At 38.3% G+C, this 19408-nt stretch overlaps 1 protein-coding gene across 1 annotated transcript in view; it reads left to right on the forward strand.

Annotated features, from left to right (window-relative positions):
• ATP8A2 (ATPase phospholipid transporting 8A2) overlaps positions 1-19408 on the forward strand; it is a 568312-nt gene that overhangs the window by 400661 nt on the left and 148243 nt on the right. The window contains exons 28-30 of the mRNA XM_045844948.1: positions 6937-7011; positions 14280-14402; positions 16499-16577. Coding sequence (XP_045700904.1) covers positions 6937-7011; positions 14280-14402; positions 16499-16577 — 277 coding nt within the window. The remainder of the gene's footprint in view (positions 1-6936; positions 7012-14279; positions 14403-16498; positions 16578-19408) is intronic.

The raw sequence follows: 19408 nt of genomic DNA on the forward strand, positions 1-19408 counted from the left end.
GTCTGAGGCTGTCCAGGCAGAACCTGGCTCTCTCAGCTTCTACTGTATTCATTTAAGAGCATTCCTAGTTAACAAGAAAGTAAAGGCAGAGGAATCTTTTTCCCGATTAATCCAGAGAAGTAAAATTTAGGGCCTATCAGCAAACTGAAGGCACATCAGAAGAGGGACAGGCCGTCTGTTTGCATTGAGGGCTGTGTCTGGTGTAACGTGGAAATTGTGGTCCACCAGAAATGACATTAATGTTTAGGAATTGGGCAGTGCTTTCTTTTTTGTGTATGAATTAACGTTTGTATATAACTAACCAGTGTGAAAGTCTGATTTTATAGTGTGTCAGGGGACCATTGTGTACCTGTCTCATGAATAAATAAAATAAAAACTAAGTACATTCATATAAATATTTAAAAATACAGTGTGTTCTCATACTTTTTCCATTTCACCTATGGAAGTCTTGCCAAAATGAAATCAAGTTTGATTGTTTAGTTTACCATGTAAGAGAAAACCAGCTCATGGATTTTGAAATTAGGGTATAGAATTTTTGTTTGTTTTGTCTATTTTGGTTTTACTTTTTTTTCTTTACCAAATAAATATTTCCAGTGAAATAAACTGGTCTGGTCATCTAATGATAGATTATTTGAATGAAGATTGAAATTCAACTGGAAATGTTGAGAATGAGCTTGTTTATACTTTTCAAAAAGCTGTGGCACCTGCAACTGATAAAAATTAGTACAAACATATCAAAAATGTTTGAAGAAACATGTGGTCAAGGCAGTGCCAACTTGGACAGAATCAGAACATTGGCTGCTTGTGGGAAATATCCTAACATTCAGCTAATCAAGAATGAGGATTAAAGATTTTTTCATGGTTCAGGATGGCTTGGAGCAAAGGTTAATGTTGAAAAAGGGATGCTTGGTTTCTTAGGATATTTCTCCCCCGTTATACATTTTCAACAACTTGTGTGTTTTACGTATAAAAAATTTACTATCTTTTGAGTGATTTCTCATTACTAATATATCAAGGTATATTTCTGTTTTAGGAATCTAAGTATGTGAACTTTTGGATACACACCCAGGGCTCCTATGGCCGCTAAAGAATGGGGCCTTTGGTTCTGTGTATGAGATCAGGCTAGAGGGGAATTATGTACTCAAAAAGAAATAGAACTTCGAGAACCCATACATAACTGTGGCTTCATGCAACTTCTCACATGCCATTATTTTGCTTATAATGAACATCTGTTACAACAAGATTTCTGACTTCTATCTAGTTGATCTAATAAATTTATTTTCTGCCCTGACCAGTATGGCTCAGTTAGTTGGGCGTTGTCCCACAAAGCGAAAGTTCTCCAGTTCAATTCCTGGTCAGGGCACATGCCTGGGTTGTGAGTCTGGCTTTGGTTGGGGTGAGTATGAGAAGCAACTGATCAATGTTTCTCTCTTACATTGATGTTTCTCTCCCTCTCTTTCTGCCTTCTTTCCCTCTCTCTAAAAGTAAATCAACAAAATCTTTTTTAAAAAGAAAAAAATTGAAGTTAATTTTTAAAATAAATAAATTTATTTTTTTTCACCCAGTTTCTCCAGAGTTCACATTTTGGACTGCATAATTCTTTGTTGTAGAAGGCTGTCCTAGACATTGTAGGATAATTAGCAGAGTATTTGGCTTCTACCTACTAAATGCCAATAACACCCTCAGAAAGGTCTCCAGAAACTGTCAAATGTCTCCTGGAGACAAAATGAATCCTAGTTGAGAATTACTGCTTGAAATAGTTATACCAGTAAAAAACATTAATTTTTTTATTGTTCTTCAACTACAGTTGTCACCATTTTCCACCCACTCCCACCTCCCACCCTCAATCCTTCCCCTCCCCTTAGGCTTTGTCCATGGCTCCTTTATACATGTTCCTTGATGACCCTTCCCCTTCTTTCCCCCATTATCCCTCTCTGTCCTCCCCTCTGGTTACTATCAGTTTGATATTTATTTAAATGTCTCTGGTTATATTTTACTTGCTTGTTTGTTTTGTTGATTAGATTCCACTTATAGGTGAGATCATATGGTACTTGTCTTTCACTGCCTGACTTATTTCATTTAGCATAATGCTCTCCAGTTCCATCCATGCTGCTGTGAAGGATAGGAGTTCTTTCTTTCCTTCTGCTGCATAGTATTCCATTGTGTAAATATACCACCATTTTTTGATCCACTCATCTACTGATGGGCATATAGGTTGTTTCCAGCACTTGGCTGTTGTAAATTGTGCCTCCTTGAACACTGGGGTGCATAGGTTCTTTTGAACTTGTGTTTCAGGATTTTTAGGATGTAATCCCAGCAGTGGAATTGCTGGCTCAAAAGGCAGTACCAGTCTTAGTTTTTTGAGGAACTTCCATACTGTTTTCCACAGTGGCTGCATCTGTCTGCAATCCCACCAACAGTGCACTAGGGTTCCTTTTTCTCCACAATCTTGCCAGCACTTATTGTTTGTTTATGATGGCCATTCTGACCAGTGTGGAGTGGTATCTCATTGTGGTTTTAATTTGCATCTCTCTGATGGCTTGTGATGTTGGGCATCCTTTTATATGTCTCTGAGCCCTCTGTATGTCCTCCTTGGAGAAGTGTCTGTTCAGGTCCTTTGCCATTTTTTAATTGGATTGTTTGTCTTCCTGGTGTGGAGTCATGTGAGTTCTTTATATATTTTGGAGATCCAACCCTTGTCTGAGGTAGCATTGGCAAATATATTTTCCCATAAGGTTGGTTCCTTTCTCATTTTGTTGATGTTCTCTTTAGCCATGCAGAAGCTTTTCAATTTTATGTAATCTCATTTGTTTATTCTTTCCTTTATGCCCCTTCCTGTAGGGGATGTACTGGTGAAAATATTGCTGCATAGAATATCTAAGATTTTCCTGCCTTTGATCTCCTCTCAATTTTTATGGTGTAGCAACTTATATTTAAGTCTGTTATCCATCTTGAGTTTATTTTTGTGTATGGTGTAAGTTGGTGGTGAATTTTTTTTTTTTTTTTTGCATGTGGCTGTCTACATCTCCCAACACCATTTGTTGAACAGGCTATTTTTGCTCTATTTTATCCTCCTTCCCCACTGGTCAAATATTAATTGACCATAGAGACATGGGTTTATTCCTGGGCTCTCTTCTCCACTCCATTGATCTATGTGTCTGTTCTTATGCCAGCACCATACTGTTTTAATTACAGTGGCCTTGTAATATAGTTTGATATCAGGTACTGTGATCCCTCCTACTTTGTTCTTCTTTCTGGATATTACTGAGGCTATTAGGGGTTATTTGTGGTTCCATATAAATTTTTGAAATACTTGTTCTATATCTGTGAAATATATCACTGCATTTTAATAGGGATTTGCATTGAATCTATCAATTGCTTTGGGTGGTATGGACACTTTGATGATGTTAATTCTTCCAATCCATGAACACAGTATATGATTCCATTTATTTGTATCTTTCTTAATTTATTTCTTCAGTGTTATATAGTCTTCTGAGTACAGGTCTTTTACCTTCTTGGTTAGGTTTATTCCAAGGTAGTTTATTTTTCTTGTTGCTATAGTAAATGAGATTTTTTCCTGATTTCTGTTTCTGATATTTCATTGTTGGTGCACTAAAATGCTTTCAATTTCTGAATATTGACTTTGTACCCCACTGTTTTGCCAAACTCACATATTAGGTTGAGTAGTTTTTTGGTGGAATCTATAGGGTTTTCTACGTATGCTATGATGTTGTCTCCAAACAACGACAGTTTTACTTCCTCCTTTCCAGTTTGGATGCCTTTTATTTATTTTTCTTGTCTAATTGCTGTGGCTAGAACTTCCAATACTATGTTAAGTAAAAGTGGTGAAAGTGGACCACCCTTTTCTTGTTCCTGATTTTCATGGGAAAGCTTTTATATTTTACCTATTGAGTATGATGTTGGCTATAGTTTTCTCATATATGGCCTTTATTATGTTGAGGTATGCTCCCTCTACTCCCACTTTGCTGATTGTTTTTATCATACAATAAAGATCAGAACAATGGAAGAGGTCTAAGTTAGTCTCCATTATAGCACCTAGAGAACATTTCTACTACCTAAAGATAACTAATATTAACAATATCTTATGTCTTCTAAAAAGTTGGAAGTGCATCATTCATTCTGTGCAATTATGACTATTCAACATATACCTTGACATTTTTCATTTTAACAATATATCTGTGATATTTTTATATTACAGTGCTTACAGATTTATACTACTCTATGATGTCTGTGTAGTGTTTTATTGTTATGGGTGAACCATAATTCATTTAACCAGCTATCAGTGTAAATACAGGCCCTAATGTTTTATCTTTCAAATAATGCTACGGTAAACTCCCTTGTATTTTCATGTTGAATACTATGTGATTATAACTATAAGATATAATTTAGAGTATGTCCCTAAATCTTGAATCACTGGATCGAAGGAAAAATACATTAAACATATGTGTAGACAATGACTGGGGATGGCAATAGCTATTTCCCCAGGTTACCTTCAACAAAACACAATAAATTAACTGAATTAAGCAATAAAATAGTGTTTATTAAGTATTTGCCAATGTTTGCTCAGGTGTTTGAATAAAATATTAGATGTGCGAGGTCTGTCTGCAAAAAGTCCAACCATTGTTAATATAATGAAAATGGTTTGCACGATATTGATGGAACCTGGCAGCCAAGGAGAGTGGACTGGAATGAGCATGTGTGAACAATGACAACTTCATTGTACTAGTCAGTGGGGGCAGGAGATGCCCTTGAGTGAGAATGCATACTGTGTGGCTGTTGCATTCAAAATGACTGAGTAGAGCAACGAATCTGTATCCAACTTTGCATTAAGCTTGAACATTCCTGTTCAGAAATTTTTCAGGTGATTCCAAAGGCCACAGCTATGGGCAGCTTGGTGGTTGGCAGCTTCGTCACAACAGTGCGCCTGCTCATGCATCACATCTCATGCAGAGTTTTTTGGTGACACATCAAATTACCCAGGGGACTCAGTTTCTCTGCTTCCCAGATTTGGTGCCCTGTGACTCCTGGCTTTTCCCAAAACTAAAATCACCTTTGAAAGGGAAGAGATTTCAGACCATCACTGAGATTCAGGAAAGTACAATGGGACAACTGATAGTAACTGGGAGAACTGAATGAAGTCCCAAGGTGCCTACATTGAAGGCGACTAGGGTGTCATTGACCTATGAACAATTGTATCTTCTTCAATAAATTTCTCTATTTTTCATATTACATGGTTGGATACCTTCAGACAGACCTCGTATGCCACAATATTTGGAAATTAGGAATTAGGTTAAAACCTTTGAAACAATGTAAAAATATGTTTGAATCTGGTGTGGATCCAGGCTCTCACTGTACTAAAATTTTGGTTGAAGTGTTGTTTGCTAGGCCTTGAGTGGTAGGGATACAGTGTGATTGAAACTGTCACTTTAGAAATGGCTAATATTAGAATAGGTGTTGTAAAAATATGTGGAGTAGAGAGCACAGCACAAACTTCTGATTCTTAGTTCTCTACCAGTATTATTCACAGAGAGTAGCCAGGCCTTACAATGACCTCGTGGGAGATAGTTGAAACTAAGAGTGAATAGGAATGTGGAAGGATTTTTAGAGGGCAGCAAGCTTATTTTAGGTTTAGAAGAGATCCCTAGTAGTTTTTTGAACTAGAAAATGAGATGATGAAAACTGTTCTTAAGAAAACTTCATCTGTCAATCAGATTGAGATTGTCCATTTGATCCCACTGGAACGCAGTGGGTCCCTGTTTGTACAAAGTGTCAGCCTGGGTACATTGCACAGGGTAAGGAACAGTTCCTGTCTCAAGGAACATAGTCTGGTGGAGTCTAGAAACTGATCTTTAAAAATCTTATTCAGTAAAATTTTAGTAGCAGAGTTGATCTCAACTCAAATTACTGCGTGGGGGCAGGTAGTGGGCAGCTGATCTGTGTGACCATTGTCCTGCCATGGTAACAGATTCAGTCTGTCACAGTTGTACACCCTAAAATCTGATTTTGTGATTAGCATGGAATATGTTGAAGTCTGCCCCAAATCCCTGGAATCCTGTTGTATCATATCAATTTAGCTGAATTAAATAGCAACATTTCGTATTTCTGTTTTCACTCCCTTCTGAGGCAGGTTCCCATCCCTCAACATGAGGGCTCACCCTTGGTCTACCCCACTCTCACCACCTCCACGTGTTCTCCAAATTATAGCTGGGTGATCGTTCCTTTCTTAAATAGTTTTATTCACTTGTCGTGCATGTCCCAGACACACTTTGCTCTGTAGTAGTTTTTTATGTCAGTCTTGCCTAATCAATTAGAATTATAGACTACTTGAAGGTATGAATAATCACCTACATCCTATTTATTTATACAGCCGTGTTACTGCAAAAGATGATTGCAGCGTGGTTCTTTCATGCATGTGCTGCCACCTCTGCTGTGGTGGCGGACACTCCATTACGGAGGGGTTGCCTTTTTATGAACTGAGAGCACATGTGACCAGTAGAAGAGTTCTTGTTTTTTTTTAGTTTATTTTTTATCTATTTGGAAGCCCTACAAAGGTAAATTATATTTATCAAATCAGCTGTATGGGGGAAAAGAACATGAAGTTGAGACTGTTGCAGCCAATGAAAAAGTGTAGACACAAAACATAGTAGTTATGCGTTAAATATGAATTGCTTTTCTACTAATATGTACATATTACCACTTAAAATCATTGTATGCCTTAAAAATAAATTTTCTTAAAATATTGGTATATGTTATAGTGGGAATTTATATTTTATGGAAGAACTGCTATGGTCCTGTGGCTTTTTATCCCTAACAGCTGTGTCCAGCTGGTGGTCCTCATTCCTGCTACTTCTTCAGCAAATGGAAACATTTAGGTCAATATTGATATAAAACTTCATGAACTTTCTTCTCTTTCAGCTTTGGTTCGCCTTTGTAAATGGATTTTCTGGGCAGATTTTATTTGAACGTTGGTGCATCGGCTTGTACAATGTGGTAAGCATTCTCCATCTCTGTCTGATAGCACACAGAACTTCAGTGACATTCCTGCACTGTTTATGTCTGGGAAGTGTATCTAAGTCCATCATCTGTATACATAGCAGGCAGCACAAATACATCTTTAGGGCCTTTGTTGCTGCGACACATCCTGCAGAAGCCCAAACTCTCCACACATGGTTTCAATCATAGCAGATCATTCTTGAATAACCCCATGAAATTATTAACCCATATATCTTGATAATAGACCCTTGTTACCTCCTTACTAAATGCCTGTGCAAAATTTTCATGTTTTTAGCTCAAGTAAAATTTCTGAACTACATCTAAACTCATTCTACTTTGTAATTTTATTTCTGAATTCTCAAACGTAGATATACAAACATACAGTATGTGATCTGGTGTTCTTTTTGTCCCTCTTAAAAGAATATCTGTCCTTGAGGAAGAATGTTTACTTTCACAGTTAGAGCTAAAATAATGAATTCTGACTTCCAGCTCCTGTGGTAAATGGTAATCAGTTTATTTGGCTTTTTTAAATGAGTTTGAAGTTGTTTTTAAATTACTTGACTGCAGTGAATGCAAAAGCTGGAAATAAATATAAACTATAAGATAAAATGATGAAGTAGCTACCTAGCTTTGTGTTCCACTGGCAAGGAGAACTGAAGGGCTTGTGCTAAGTGCTTCAGACACGCCAACATGGCAGCTGTTTTGGGTTGCACTTTCACACTTGCTTTGGAGACTAACTCTGACATTCTCTGCTTCGTGGGAGTTTCCAGTCGGAAGCAGTCATCATAGATAGCTGTAGATGGAAGTTACCAGGCGTACAATAACATAAATTGTGGTGCTATAAATATTTACAGCTTGAATATACATTTGTGGCCAGAGAGTCAAGTCACCCATGCACTCAACCCTGTTTTCTTTTTTCTTTTTCTTTTTTTTTTTTTGAGTGGCCACTATACTAGACACTGGATATAAAATACTGTATACTGCAGGCTTCCCAGTTCTGTATAGCTTACAGGTTAAGAGAGTCAGATGTGTAGACTAAGATATCACCGAGACTGAGTTCAGTTCTTGAGTGAAAGAGCATTGGTCAGTAACTGTTACTGACTACAAAGTGCATGAACACCTTTGTTGCTAATACTTAGACCCTCAAAGACAAAGGTGACAGGTGGTGAGAACAGGGCTGAATTGATGTTCATTTATCACCTGTGCTAGAAAAGCTGCTCCAGCCACCTATCACATGGATAGGGGCTCAACGACCTCCCTTTGGACAGATTGTTAACTTTGTAAAACTTAAAACTGTTTTGAGCAGGTTAAAATTATGTGACCATTTATTGGGAAATATGCTGACAGCTCCATAGTGATTTAGTGCTAGAAAGGGCCAAACCCATGCCTACATATGTATTTAGAAATAGGAGACTGAGACCTAGGAGACTATGATTTAGAGCTAAAACCAGAACTATAATGCATGTCACCTGATTACATGACAAATGGATTTTGGCCCTATTTTCACAGTCAGGGCATGAGAACTAGATTCTTTTTTTAGTTCCATACAATCCTGGGCGATTCAAATTAATTCAACAAACTTAATTGTGTGCCTACTATTCATAAGAGGCTGATAGGCTATAGGATGGCATTGGCCAAAATATGGTCCACAGACCACTTGCATGAGGATAACCAGGGTGTGGTTCAAGATGCAGATTCCTGATCTCCTCCCTGACTTAACAGTTTCTCAGACATACTGCACTGTAAAGGCAATTTCCTAGTGATGTCATGCACATGAAAGTTTAAGACTCATAAAGTCCTCTGATCCCTGGGGCTGGGAATATTTTTTATCTACTTTGGGTCTCCATACTATAGAGAAGAGAATATTGCAGCAGAGAAGTGAATGTCAAGGTGAAACGGCCCTAAACTACTATGGAGCCCACAGCACAGTTGTTGGAATGTTCTGCCAGGGAGTGGCATCAGAAAATGGGGAGCGACATGGGATGTCTCGAATCTGTGAAGTGGGATCAGAAAGGAGGGTCACTGACCTCCAGGCTCAATCATGCTGGGAGACCAAACCCTTTGAGAACACAGAGGTTTGCCCATAGGTATGCGTGCACCGCCGCCACCCCCAACCCCCCGTGCAAACACATTTCTTTCTAAAGCAGTTGAAGCTATCATGTTGGCCCAAAAAGTCCTTTTAGTTTTTTCTGTAAAATAAAAGATACAGTTTTCATTTTCACCGACCACTGTATTGATTTGGATATTTTGAGTATGTTGGCTATCTCTGAGTAGTAGAACATTGATTGTTCTCAATTAATGTCTCAGTTTGATCGCTATCAACTTCACCTGGTCTACCAGATTGTGGAGCATTGTCCAATGAGAAATCTCCAGCACGAAACTCCACACACCACTTTTGACATGTTGAATCAGTCACAGCACCTTCTCCATACACTGCACAAATCCTTTCTTGCATTTCAGTTGCATTTTTATCTTTCATGAAATAATAAAGCACGATATGCTGAAAATGTTGCGGATTTTCTTCCATCTTCAATATTAAAATGGCTACACAAAATTCACCAATTTTCATAAGTTTTTTTAAATGGACACTAATATGACAGCTGTCACAATATAGTCCAAGAAAACTGTTTTGAATAAAGTTAAAGCTCCATCTTACAAAAAAAATGAACTTTTTGGCCAACCCAATAACTTAAGACATGATTCATCTTACTGCTTAATACCTTACTGCATAGTTACTAAGCTCATTCTCTTACATAACCACAGTGTAATGACCAAAATCTGAAAATTTAACGTGCATACAGTATTCTTATCTAATCCACCTTAGCCCATATTTCAATTTTACTTTTCCAATAATGTACTATTCAGCAACCTTTTTCTACTCCACAAAAACCCAGTGCAAGAGACAGTTTGTGACATGTATACTATTTGCTAGTGACACATCTTCTGTACTGGGTTCTCCCTCTCATTTTCTTCAAGCAGTATTTCTCCTGCTTCTTCTTCTTCTAAATATCCTTTGTTTGATTCCTGAAGCCAAATAGCACATCACTGCTTCTCAGTTCAACTCTGCTAGCAGATAAGACAGCATTAAAACTGACTTAAAACACATCTTTCAAAACACAAGTCATGAATGAGTGCTATCTCATTAGATTCTCATTATACTCTATTATCATCTCAGACTTCTACATCATTTTATTTTATGGGTGGAATGAGAGTAAAGAGGCCACCAGTGACAAAAGCTACAATTATCAGATAGATTTCAGCTAAATTTTATCTATTTTTTAATGAAGAGATAACTGTGTTTTTAAACTGTTTCAGAAAATTTATACTATTTAATTTTATCAAGCCAACATAACAAACTGTTAGCCAGCCTCACTTAAAAACATGAATATAAAAATTCTAAATAAAACATCAGCAATTAGAGTTCAAGAGTGTATCAACCAAATGAAATATTTGACCAACTGAGATTGAAATAAATTTTACAAGAGGTTCAAAAATTTTTTTTTAATTTATAAGTATCACTATAACAACAAAATAAAGAAGAAAAATGTGATCCCATCAGTTAGATGCTGCAAAAGCATTTGAGGCAGTTCAGCTGTCATTTCCAAGATAAGAACTCTAAGTAAATTAAGAAAGAAAGAAGCCAAATAACAATACAGATTCTTTATAAAATACCATTTGTCATAAATGGTAAAATTCTAAAACTGTTTTATTTAAAATAAGAAATTAGTCAGAGATTCCTGCCTTCACTATATAATTCAGCACTGTTTTGAGATTTTCATCAACTGATGAGAAAATTAAATAACTATTGAAAATACTAGAAAAAAAGATGAACTATTTCTGTGCTTATGCAAATAGGCATACACAAAAAATGGCCATGCCAATATGTTCATATATGATTGTATGTATAGAAATCCCAAAAATAGCTAGTAAAGAAATAGTGGAATTATTAGAGAACTCATTAGGGTGACCAGATCCATTACAAATGTATAAAAATCAATAGCTTTTTTTTTCACTCCAGCAGTGAGCACTTAGAAATGCAAAGGAAGTAATAATTCTTTCAAAATAGCAATTAAAATTATACTTTGCCTAGGAACAATATTGATAGTACTTATATGGAAAAAACCAAAAATTTTTTGAAGTGTACGAAACAAGATTTGAATAAATGGAAATATATCCTTATATGAGAAGACTTAGTATCATAAAAGAATCAGCTCCTCTAAAATTAATATATAAATTTTTATGTGATTCCAAATAAATTCACAATAGGTGGCTGTTTGAGGGTGAAAGAGGGGGAGTTACATAAAATGATATTAAAGTATAAGTGGAATTAACAACTACCTGAGAATAAATATGCAAAGCATATCCAAAAATGGAAATCATAAAGGTAGACTTATCTTTGCTAAGATACTATACTAAGATTAGACTATACTACAAAGCCACTGTAAACAAATCAATGTGATTTTAACACAGAACTAAACAAATAAGCCAGAGAATCTAGAACAAGATCCCAGTTCTAGATCCTAGGTCTATAATAAAATGTGAGAATTTCATAAATGTATATAAGTTGGTATTTCAGTTCAGTGGGAAAGTTTGGATTAATTGTGTTCTCGCAACTAGTTCTTTATTTGGAAAAGTAAAAGAAAATTGGGCTTCAATCTTAAACCATGTAGTAAATAAATTCCAGATATATTAAGACTTAAATGTGAAAAATATAACTGTAAGAATTCTGAAAAAATTTCTGAAAACTTCCATAACACAGTCAGACACTCTGAAGCTATTCTTGACCATATAAAAACTAAAAGCTTTGATATGGCAAAAGAAGCCATAAAGAAAGCAAGTAGGCAACGAATATATTTAGTTAAAATTTTCTATAACATAAAGACAGAGTTGATATCTGTTATATTCAAAGAACTCTTAAAAAAGGTGATAAAATATGAATGTAAAAATGTACAAAAGACTTGACTAGACATTTCACAGGACTCCAAATCTAAATGGTCCACAAATATATGGAAACATTCTCAAAATTACTGGTAGTTGGGGAAATGTAAATTTTTTAAAGAAAGAGTTAATATCTTTAGTTTTCTAAACTAGAGAATATGAAATATAACATAACACCCATTGCTGATAGGAAGCAGGGAAAAGAATACCATTGTCCTTTGGGAAGGAAAAACATGTAACTGATTGGAACCTTTTTAAAAGGCAACTGAACAGAATCTTGTAAAATTAAACATACTCATATCTTCTTACCAAGCAACCCCCGCTTTTGGGAATCCACTCCATAGAAATAAAAGGCAAAGCATAAATGGTATTCTATATTATAGATGTTTGTTACATAATGCTTGTGAGAACAAAGACCTGGAAACAAAAATGAATGCAGGGCTGAAAAATTATGGCGCATCCATGCTATGAATTATTACGTGAGCAGGGAAACGCTGCATTAGCGTCAGACCCAGGGGACTCAGAGGGCTTCCCGTGATGTATTATTTAGTGAGAAAAATGTTATAAAGAAAAATGTGCGTAATGTCTTATTTCTGTAAAACAAATAATGACTCCTCAACAGTATATATGTGTGTGAAGTATGCAGTAAGCAGGGTGAAAAATGCCAGAAGGCCCCCTAGGCTGGTAGCCTTGTGGTGAAGTGTGGGGGAGGATTTGAAGTGGGCAGAAGGAGACAGGCAAGTGAAAAGGGAAAAGAAAATATAAGATGGCAGTGTTAACAGCAGACAAGTACGCGCCACAGTAAGGGCGAGTTTATGTACTCAGAGTGTGCAGGGCTTCTGAGATGTTTGTTCCCAGCGCCTGCATCTAGTCATTAAACAGATAACTCTGTTATTGTGAGGGGAATGAGGGCAACCACTCTTGATCTTTTTCTTCTGGAAATCTGCAGAGCACTGAAATCCCAGGGCTGCTTCTCTTTCTGCTCCCGGGAGAGGGAGGGAGCCTGCGGGTTGTGTCGGTCTTCCTCCACCACATTGCCCGTGGCTTTCTCCCAACAGACCGGGGAGAAGCTTATTTCCCAGGCTCCCCGTAGCTGGCATGCATTCAGAGTTCCCTTAGAGACAGCACCCAGTTCCCATGGGCTGGAGAATTTGCTGGGTTTGTGGGTATGGATTTGCTTGATGCTGACACTAAGAAGTGAGTGACCCAGCCAGTCTCTGTGACCCATTTGCCCAGAACCAAGAGGAGAATGACCCACAGGGCTGCCGCACCTCCTGGCCTGAAATGATGTGTTTATTCCAAGCTTCTTCTTCAGCATCTGGCTTCCTCCCTCTGAAACACATACATGAGCACTTCACTCCTCTCTAGAGCACACAGGCGAAAGTCTTAGAAAGCACTGCCTGCCCAAGAACTTGCGGGCACAGGAGGTTGTTCTGTCACCATCCAAGCCTTGTCTTGCACTGAGTCCGCAGCCAGCCACCATCCTGGGTGTCCTAGACGTCTCCCCCAAATGTGCCATGTGCATTCATGCCTCGAAGCTTTGTGGGGGTATCGTTTTATGAGAAGGCTTCCTTCTGCCCCCCTCTTACCCACATCCTGCCAAGTCCCACAGGTACAGTGCCTCACAGTTCAGATGCTCTTTGGGCCAACAATTCTTTCTTGACTTTCCCTTCTCTGTCCCCAGCCTTCCCCATGAGTAATTTTGCAGAGCACTGTGTTTTATATGTTTATTTATTTGCCTGTTGCCAGCTGCCCTGTCTCCACCTCTACAGTAGACGGAGCTCCTGGAGGTCAGGAACCTGCTTCTTTTCCTTCTTTTTCCTTCTGTTTTTACATCTCTGTATTCCTGGGGCTTATCACCCTATCTGGCCCATAATTCATCCCCAATAAACGTCTGTCACATGAATAAATGAAGTGCATTGTGCTTCCTGAAATTGGAGCATAAAGTCAGGATGGGAAGTTGTAAAACTGTGCTTCTGCCGGCACAAGCAGCAAACACAGCAGCACTTCACAAAGCTCAGGAGGGTGCGATTCTCAGTCACCACTCATTTCACCAAGAAAGGTAGCTGTTCATTAACAATATTTCTTGACTAATCAAATGTATTGTTGATTGAGTATCCCATGTATTCATTTTATACTGATGAAGTAACAGTTAAAAATGGTCTATCGTTTATTATCCTTGTTTGGAGGGTGTCTGGGGAGTCGTGAATCACTGGCGCTCAGGTTTGGGCTTGACTGAGAGTTAAGTCATCATTCTATAGAACTGAACCCCTTGAGCCATGTGAGTCGGAAAGGCCTCCATTAATGGCTCACTGTTCTCCACACAGATTTTCACTGCACTGCCACCCTTCACTCTGGGAATCTTCGAGAGGTCTTGCACTCAGGAGAGCATGCTCAGGTTCCCGCAGCTCTACAAAATCACCCAGAATGCTGAAGGCTTCAACACAAAGGTAAACAGAATGTTATGACAGAGTTGTCACCTGAAAAAGGTGATGACTTTTTGTCTACCCGCTCTTGTTATCTGCCTGTGAGATGGTTGAAGCTTTAGAGAATGTATTTAAATGGGGTACGGCCAGGGGCTTTCTCCCAATAGAGCAAATCCAATGAATTTGAGGTGCCACATCAGAAAGGAAGTTGCCATGTTACATGTGGTCCTTCTTTCAGTTCTTCTGTGTTGATTCCTTCCTTCTCCATATGTGCTCCTGACCCTGGTGTGGCCAGCAGCACCCCTGGCACCAGGGCCTTTAGGATCAGCCATCAGACACACCCCTTAGCCGTCCATGAAGCCCTGCACTGAGGCTGGCGGGAGATGCCTAACGACTGACCCTCCTGCCGCCATTGCTTGCTTTTTCATGTAAAGGAAAATGTTACTTTAGCTAGTGAATAAAATTGGCCAGGTGTGAACACAGAAATTAAGTCTGTCATGGGTATTATTTTTCAGTCTGGAAATCAGAAAAGAAAATGCATCTAGACAAAAAAGGTATAGGCGATCTGGACGAGAGTCAAGCAGACGCTGGGTTAGGTGTTAGAGAGGCTGGCAGTCCTGACGGCAAAGGGGGCCTCGCCCCACCTGCCAGTCACAGCTAAGAGCGGCAGAGCAGAAGCTGCCGCTGGCCAGAAGGGAAGAATGTGCCGTGCCTGGCGGGAGAGGCACAGAAGTGAACTCGCCTGCATTGCCATGTTCCTGACAGGTTTTTGTGCAGGAGGAAACTGGGGAGTTTACGCAGAGGTCCACTGCCCAGGTCAGTTGCAATTCTGGATGCTAGTTGTATCTATACATGATTTGCTTAGGCCACCACTGGGGCTTAGTGAGGGAGAAGTGTCAAGTCCTCAGTCAAAGAACAAGGCCTGGAGACTTCATTTTAAGCCAGGTGTTACTGATAGCATTCCTTCAGAGCTACCTCATTTGGAGGTATGTCCGAGAATAGAAAAAAAGTGAAAGGGATTCTTTTGGTTCCGGTATGTTCCGTACGCAGGAGGCTTGGATGATTAATTATATCGGTCCTTGTTGACTGTGATTCTATCAATTGGAAATATCTATCAATGGCCTATGTATTCTGCATTATTTACATAAATTGAATTTGTTTTTACAGAGTTTGAATTCAAAGTCTATGTAGGGTACAAAATAAGTAGAGAATAGATCCATCAAAGGCAGTAGAGCTAAGAACAACCAGAGATGTGTTTGAAGATCAGGGGGTCGGGTGGGGAGGCAAGGGGAGTACAGAAGTCAGGGGGGAAGTCAACATTTAAAATGTGAAAATCCCGTTGTCTTATAATTTTTCATTATTTTCTGTTGTCCCTCCACTAGCTAAGATCAAACATATGACAATTCCCAGATCAATTTGTAGATTTTTAAGTAAGTTCAGTCTGGATTTAGTAGTTCTATCATCTCAGTGTTTAAAAACATGATTGAAATGTATTTATGAAACCATAATTTAGGAGAAACTAAACTTTGCATTCTTTTGTTTGACCTTTCAAATGTTAAGATAAAGAGAATTTTTAAATGTGCATGATATTAACCAAAATTCTAAAAATTAAAAAGTTGAATGTGATGGATTTTAAGGAATAAAACAAAAGAGTGAGAATGGTGGGTAAGAACTTACATATTAAATGTTTTTACTGCTTTCAGAAAGCACACAGTTTCAGTCTCTTATTAACAAATTTGACCAAATAACCTTTTTCTGAATGATTCTGATGCCTTTGTAAAATTTTGGTGTCTTTCTTAGGATTCTAAAGAAAACAGCTCATGATTCATTTTTCAGATGTGGATAGATTGTATATTGGTCTATGAACATGTGAATATATATTTAGGTCTTTGTATTAAATAGTGGTATCTGGAGATCATCCAGTCATATTTGTGCATAAAAAACAAGGAAATCGTTTTGGTTCTTTTTGTTTGTTTGTTTGCTTTAGTTTCAAGAAGAATATGCTCCTTCTGGGGCTGTGCAGCACACTGCCGGCGTCCTGCACAATGAGGCGTTTGTTGAGTTACATGGAGGTCGAGAGTGTGGGCAGTTCCTGACTCCCTCGTTTTGTTTTCCCTTAGGTTTTCTGGGGTCACTGCATCAACGCCTTGGTCCACTCCCTCATCCTCTTCTGGTTTCCCATGAAAGCGCTGGAGCATGGTAACAGCTTCATGATTTCAACTGTCAGCAAGTAGCTTTTGCAGTCCCTCTGGTGCCAGTTGTTCACAATTTTTCCCCGGTTCTGCAGACCTAGAGATCACAAGAACAAATCTGAGAAGAAAAACATACCTAAAATCTAATGAGAGCTAGTCACAGGTTTATAGCTTGTAGGTTTCATCCACTCTGGCTCTGAAAACCCATTTTCTTTCCAGTTGCCTGGAGAGTTTAAAGACTAAGAATCCTAAGCCTGATTTTTAATAACTGTTGGAGTCGAGGATCTTGAAGGAAAGCACTGTACTGCAATGAAACATCCATGCCTCTTGTCCATGAGTTTGAAATTTTCTGTTAATCACTTGAGCTTTCATTTTGTAAGCTACGCATACCTCAAGCAGAATAATTCAAATTGTGTAAGAGTTTAATCTTAACCTAGTTTTCTGAAAAAGTCTCCTCTCTTTGACCTATGCTTTTCAAACAAACTTTTAAAGTTTGTTTAAGGACTCTCTTGACAGCTTGTAGTCTTCCCTACAGCTAGATGTTTGAGAAAAGTCACCGTGGCCGTGCTTGGGCACACTTCTCAGACATCCAAAATGTCGCCTCTCACAGACACAAAGCGTTTAGTCTCAGAAAACAAAAATGTATCATGAGAATGCTACTCTTTCATCCCTCTCAAATTGTAATAATTCCCCTGGGAAAAATTACTCCAAATGGTGACTAGACAAGGCCTTTGATTGTTCAGAGACCCAAAGAATATAAAGTTTCCAAGCTCCTTTGTTTCTGTGTCAATGTGTTTTGTGCTTCAAACAGAAATGATTCATCTTCACTGATATTAACCTATTAAATCCTGACAGACAAAATGCATGCACTGCCAGTTTATTGTACCCGGTGACCTATCCTTTCCATTTCCTCAGACTTCCTTGTCTTTTGAGTGTCCCTACTTCTCTAGATCAGAAAATAAAATTTTCTGCGTCTAGCCCCACTCTCCAAAGGGCTTTTCTAGTGGAATCATTTTTGTTTAACTCTAAAACTTTCCTGTGATTCATCTTTACTCATAATGAATTTAATTTGTCTTGAAATGGTTTTGTAAGGGCTTACAAATGTAAGAGTGTAGAATGTGGTTTGTTTTAGTAGCACTGGTGATGTGGTGGCAGAAGCAGCCATCATTTTGTCAGGGCCGACTGGCGATGGGGAGCGATATGTCTATGAGCATAAGAACAATTTTTGCCATTGTTTTTTTACCCCTAAGCCCAGCCTTTTGTACTTAGGAAAGGACAGCAAAGAGTGTGGCTTGACCACAAGTACTATATCCAGACCCCCACCCTTATTATATAGACAGTATACTCTGTTCCTCAGTCCAAAGAGCTTATCTTGGGATTCTGAGAAGTGTAACAAGATGGTCATTCACTTACCTGCTTCAGAAGGAACTAATATGTCCCCACTCTGCAGGAGAGACAATGGTTTTCTAGTCCTGGAGCTATGATTATGTACTATGAGATTGTGGCTTGTAGTTCATGGTGGAAATGCTATAGTTCACTAGATTTCATTACATAAATCCATGCATTTGCCTCGTGATCTATGTTTAAAACAGGATAGAGTCCTGACCGTTACTAATTTACCTAATGTGTCATCGAGTGAATTTCAAGTTACCTTCTGCCACCTTTATTCGCATCCCTCAGATTTGGCAATTTGTCTGGCAGTCAGCCAATAGGGTGATTTTTTTTTCTTGTCTCTATTATTATCATCTTCAACATCACTGATGATTATATTTATTAAAGCTTCAGCTAGAGGTTTTTTCCAGTTGTGTTGTAAATAATAACCTATTGAGTGAAACAGTTTAAGGTGAAATAAATTGCAAATAATGTTCATTTGGCATAGAACAAAAGAAGGCCATTGGTGTTCTTGTTCATTAGTTGACTTCCTCTAACAAATTGAATATATTAGAATTAATTGCTAAATTCTCACTATTAGTGCATTTCAAAATGATTACATCATTGCTCATTAACCTTATTGATTCATGTAATATTTATGTCCAAGACATTGTGATAGACTCTAAGGGTGTTAGGAATACAGACTGATGTGGGTCTGACCTTCAAAGTGTTTGTAGTCTGATGAGGGAGATAGATTCTCACGTGGATAATCCCAGCACAATATAGAAAAGAACTGTCTCAAGTAAAATACAGATAAAGTGCTATCAGATTCAAAGGGTTGAGAGAGAGATAACCTTTCATTTGGAATTATTCATGGCTTCTTAGAAGAGATGACATTTAGGCTTATCCGGGAAGTGCAAGTAGGATTGAGACTTGTAGGAAGGGAAGGAGGAGTCAAAGTGGGGAGGGAGGAGTTAGGGCAGCTGTGGATAACTGTAAGGAGCTCATCCCTTCAAGCGTGGAAGATAATGAAAAGTCTGAGGAAGTAGGCACAGCTAGATTGCAGAGGGCTTTGGATATGAGGGTAAGAAATTGGCACTTAATTTAAAGAATTAAAGAGTCCATAGGGAATTTAAATGAGGAGAGTATTATCAGAGCAATTTGGGAAAATGAATCTATCATGTGAATGTGGGTGATAATAGTTGTATTGCTGGGTACTCCAGGGGTGAGCTTAAGGAGGGTTAAATCCAGGAGTTGGCAATGTGTGCATTGAGGAGGAAACATGTTTTGAGAAGAACTGATTTATTCAGCAAAATATGGCATATATATCATGTGCCAGACACTGAGAGTGCAATGGGTATAAACATAGCATGTCTTGCCCTCTTGGGGCTCATATAAGGTCAGAGTTGATGATCAGGAATTATGTGAAAAATTGTTTTATGACTGGCATGCTGTGTCTACAAACTG

This window comes from Phyllostomus hastatus, unplaced genomic scaffold, assembly GCF_019186645.2.
Source record: "Phyllostomus hastatus isolate PE091 unplaced genomic scaffold, TTU_PhHast_1.1 phas_contig_41, whole genome shotgun sequence".
In the NCBI taxonomy this organism is placed as follows: Eukaryota; Metazoa; Chordata; class Mammalia; order Chiroptera; family Phyllostomidae; genus Phyllostomus; species Phyllostomus hastatus.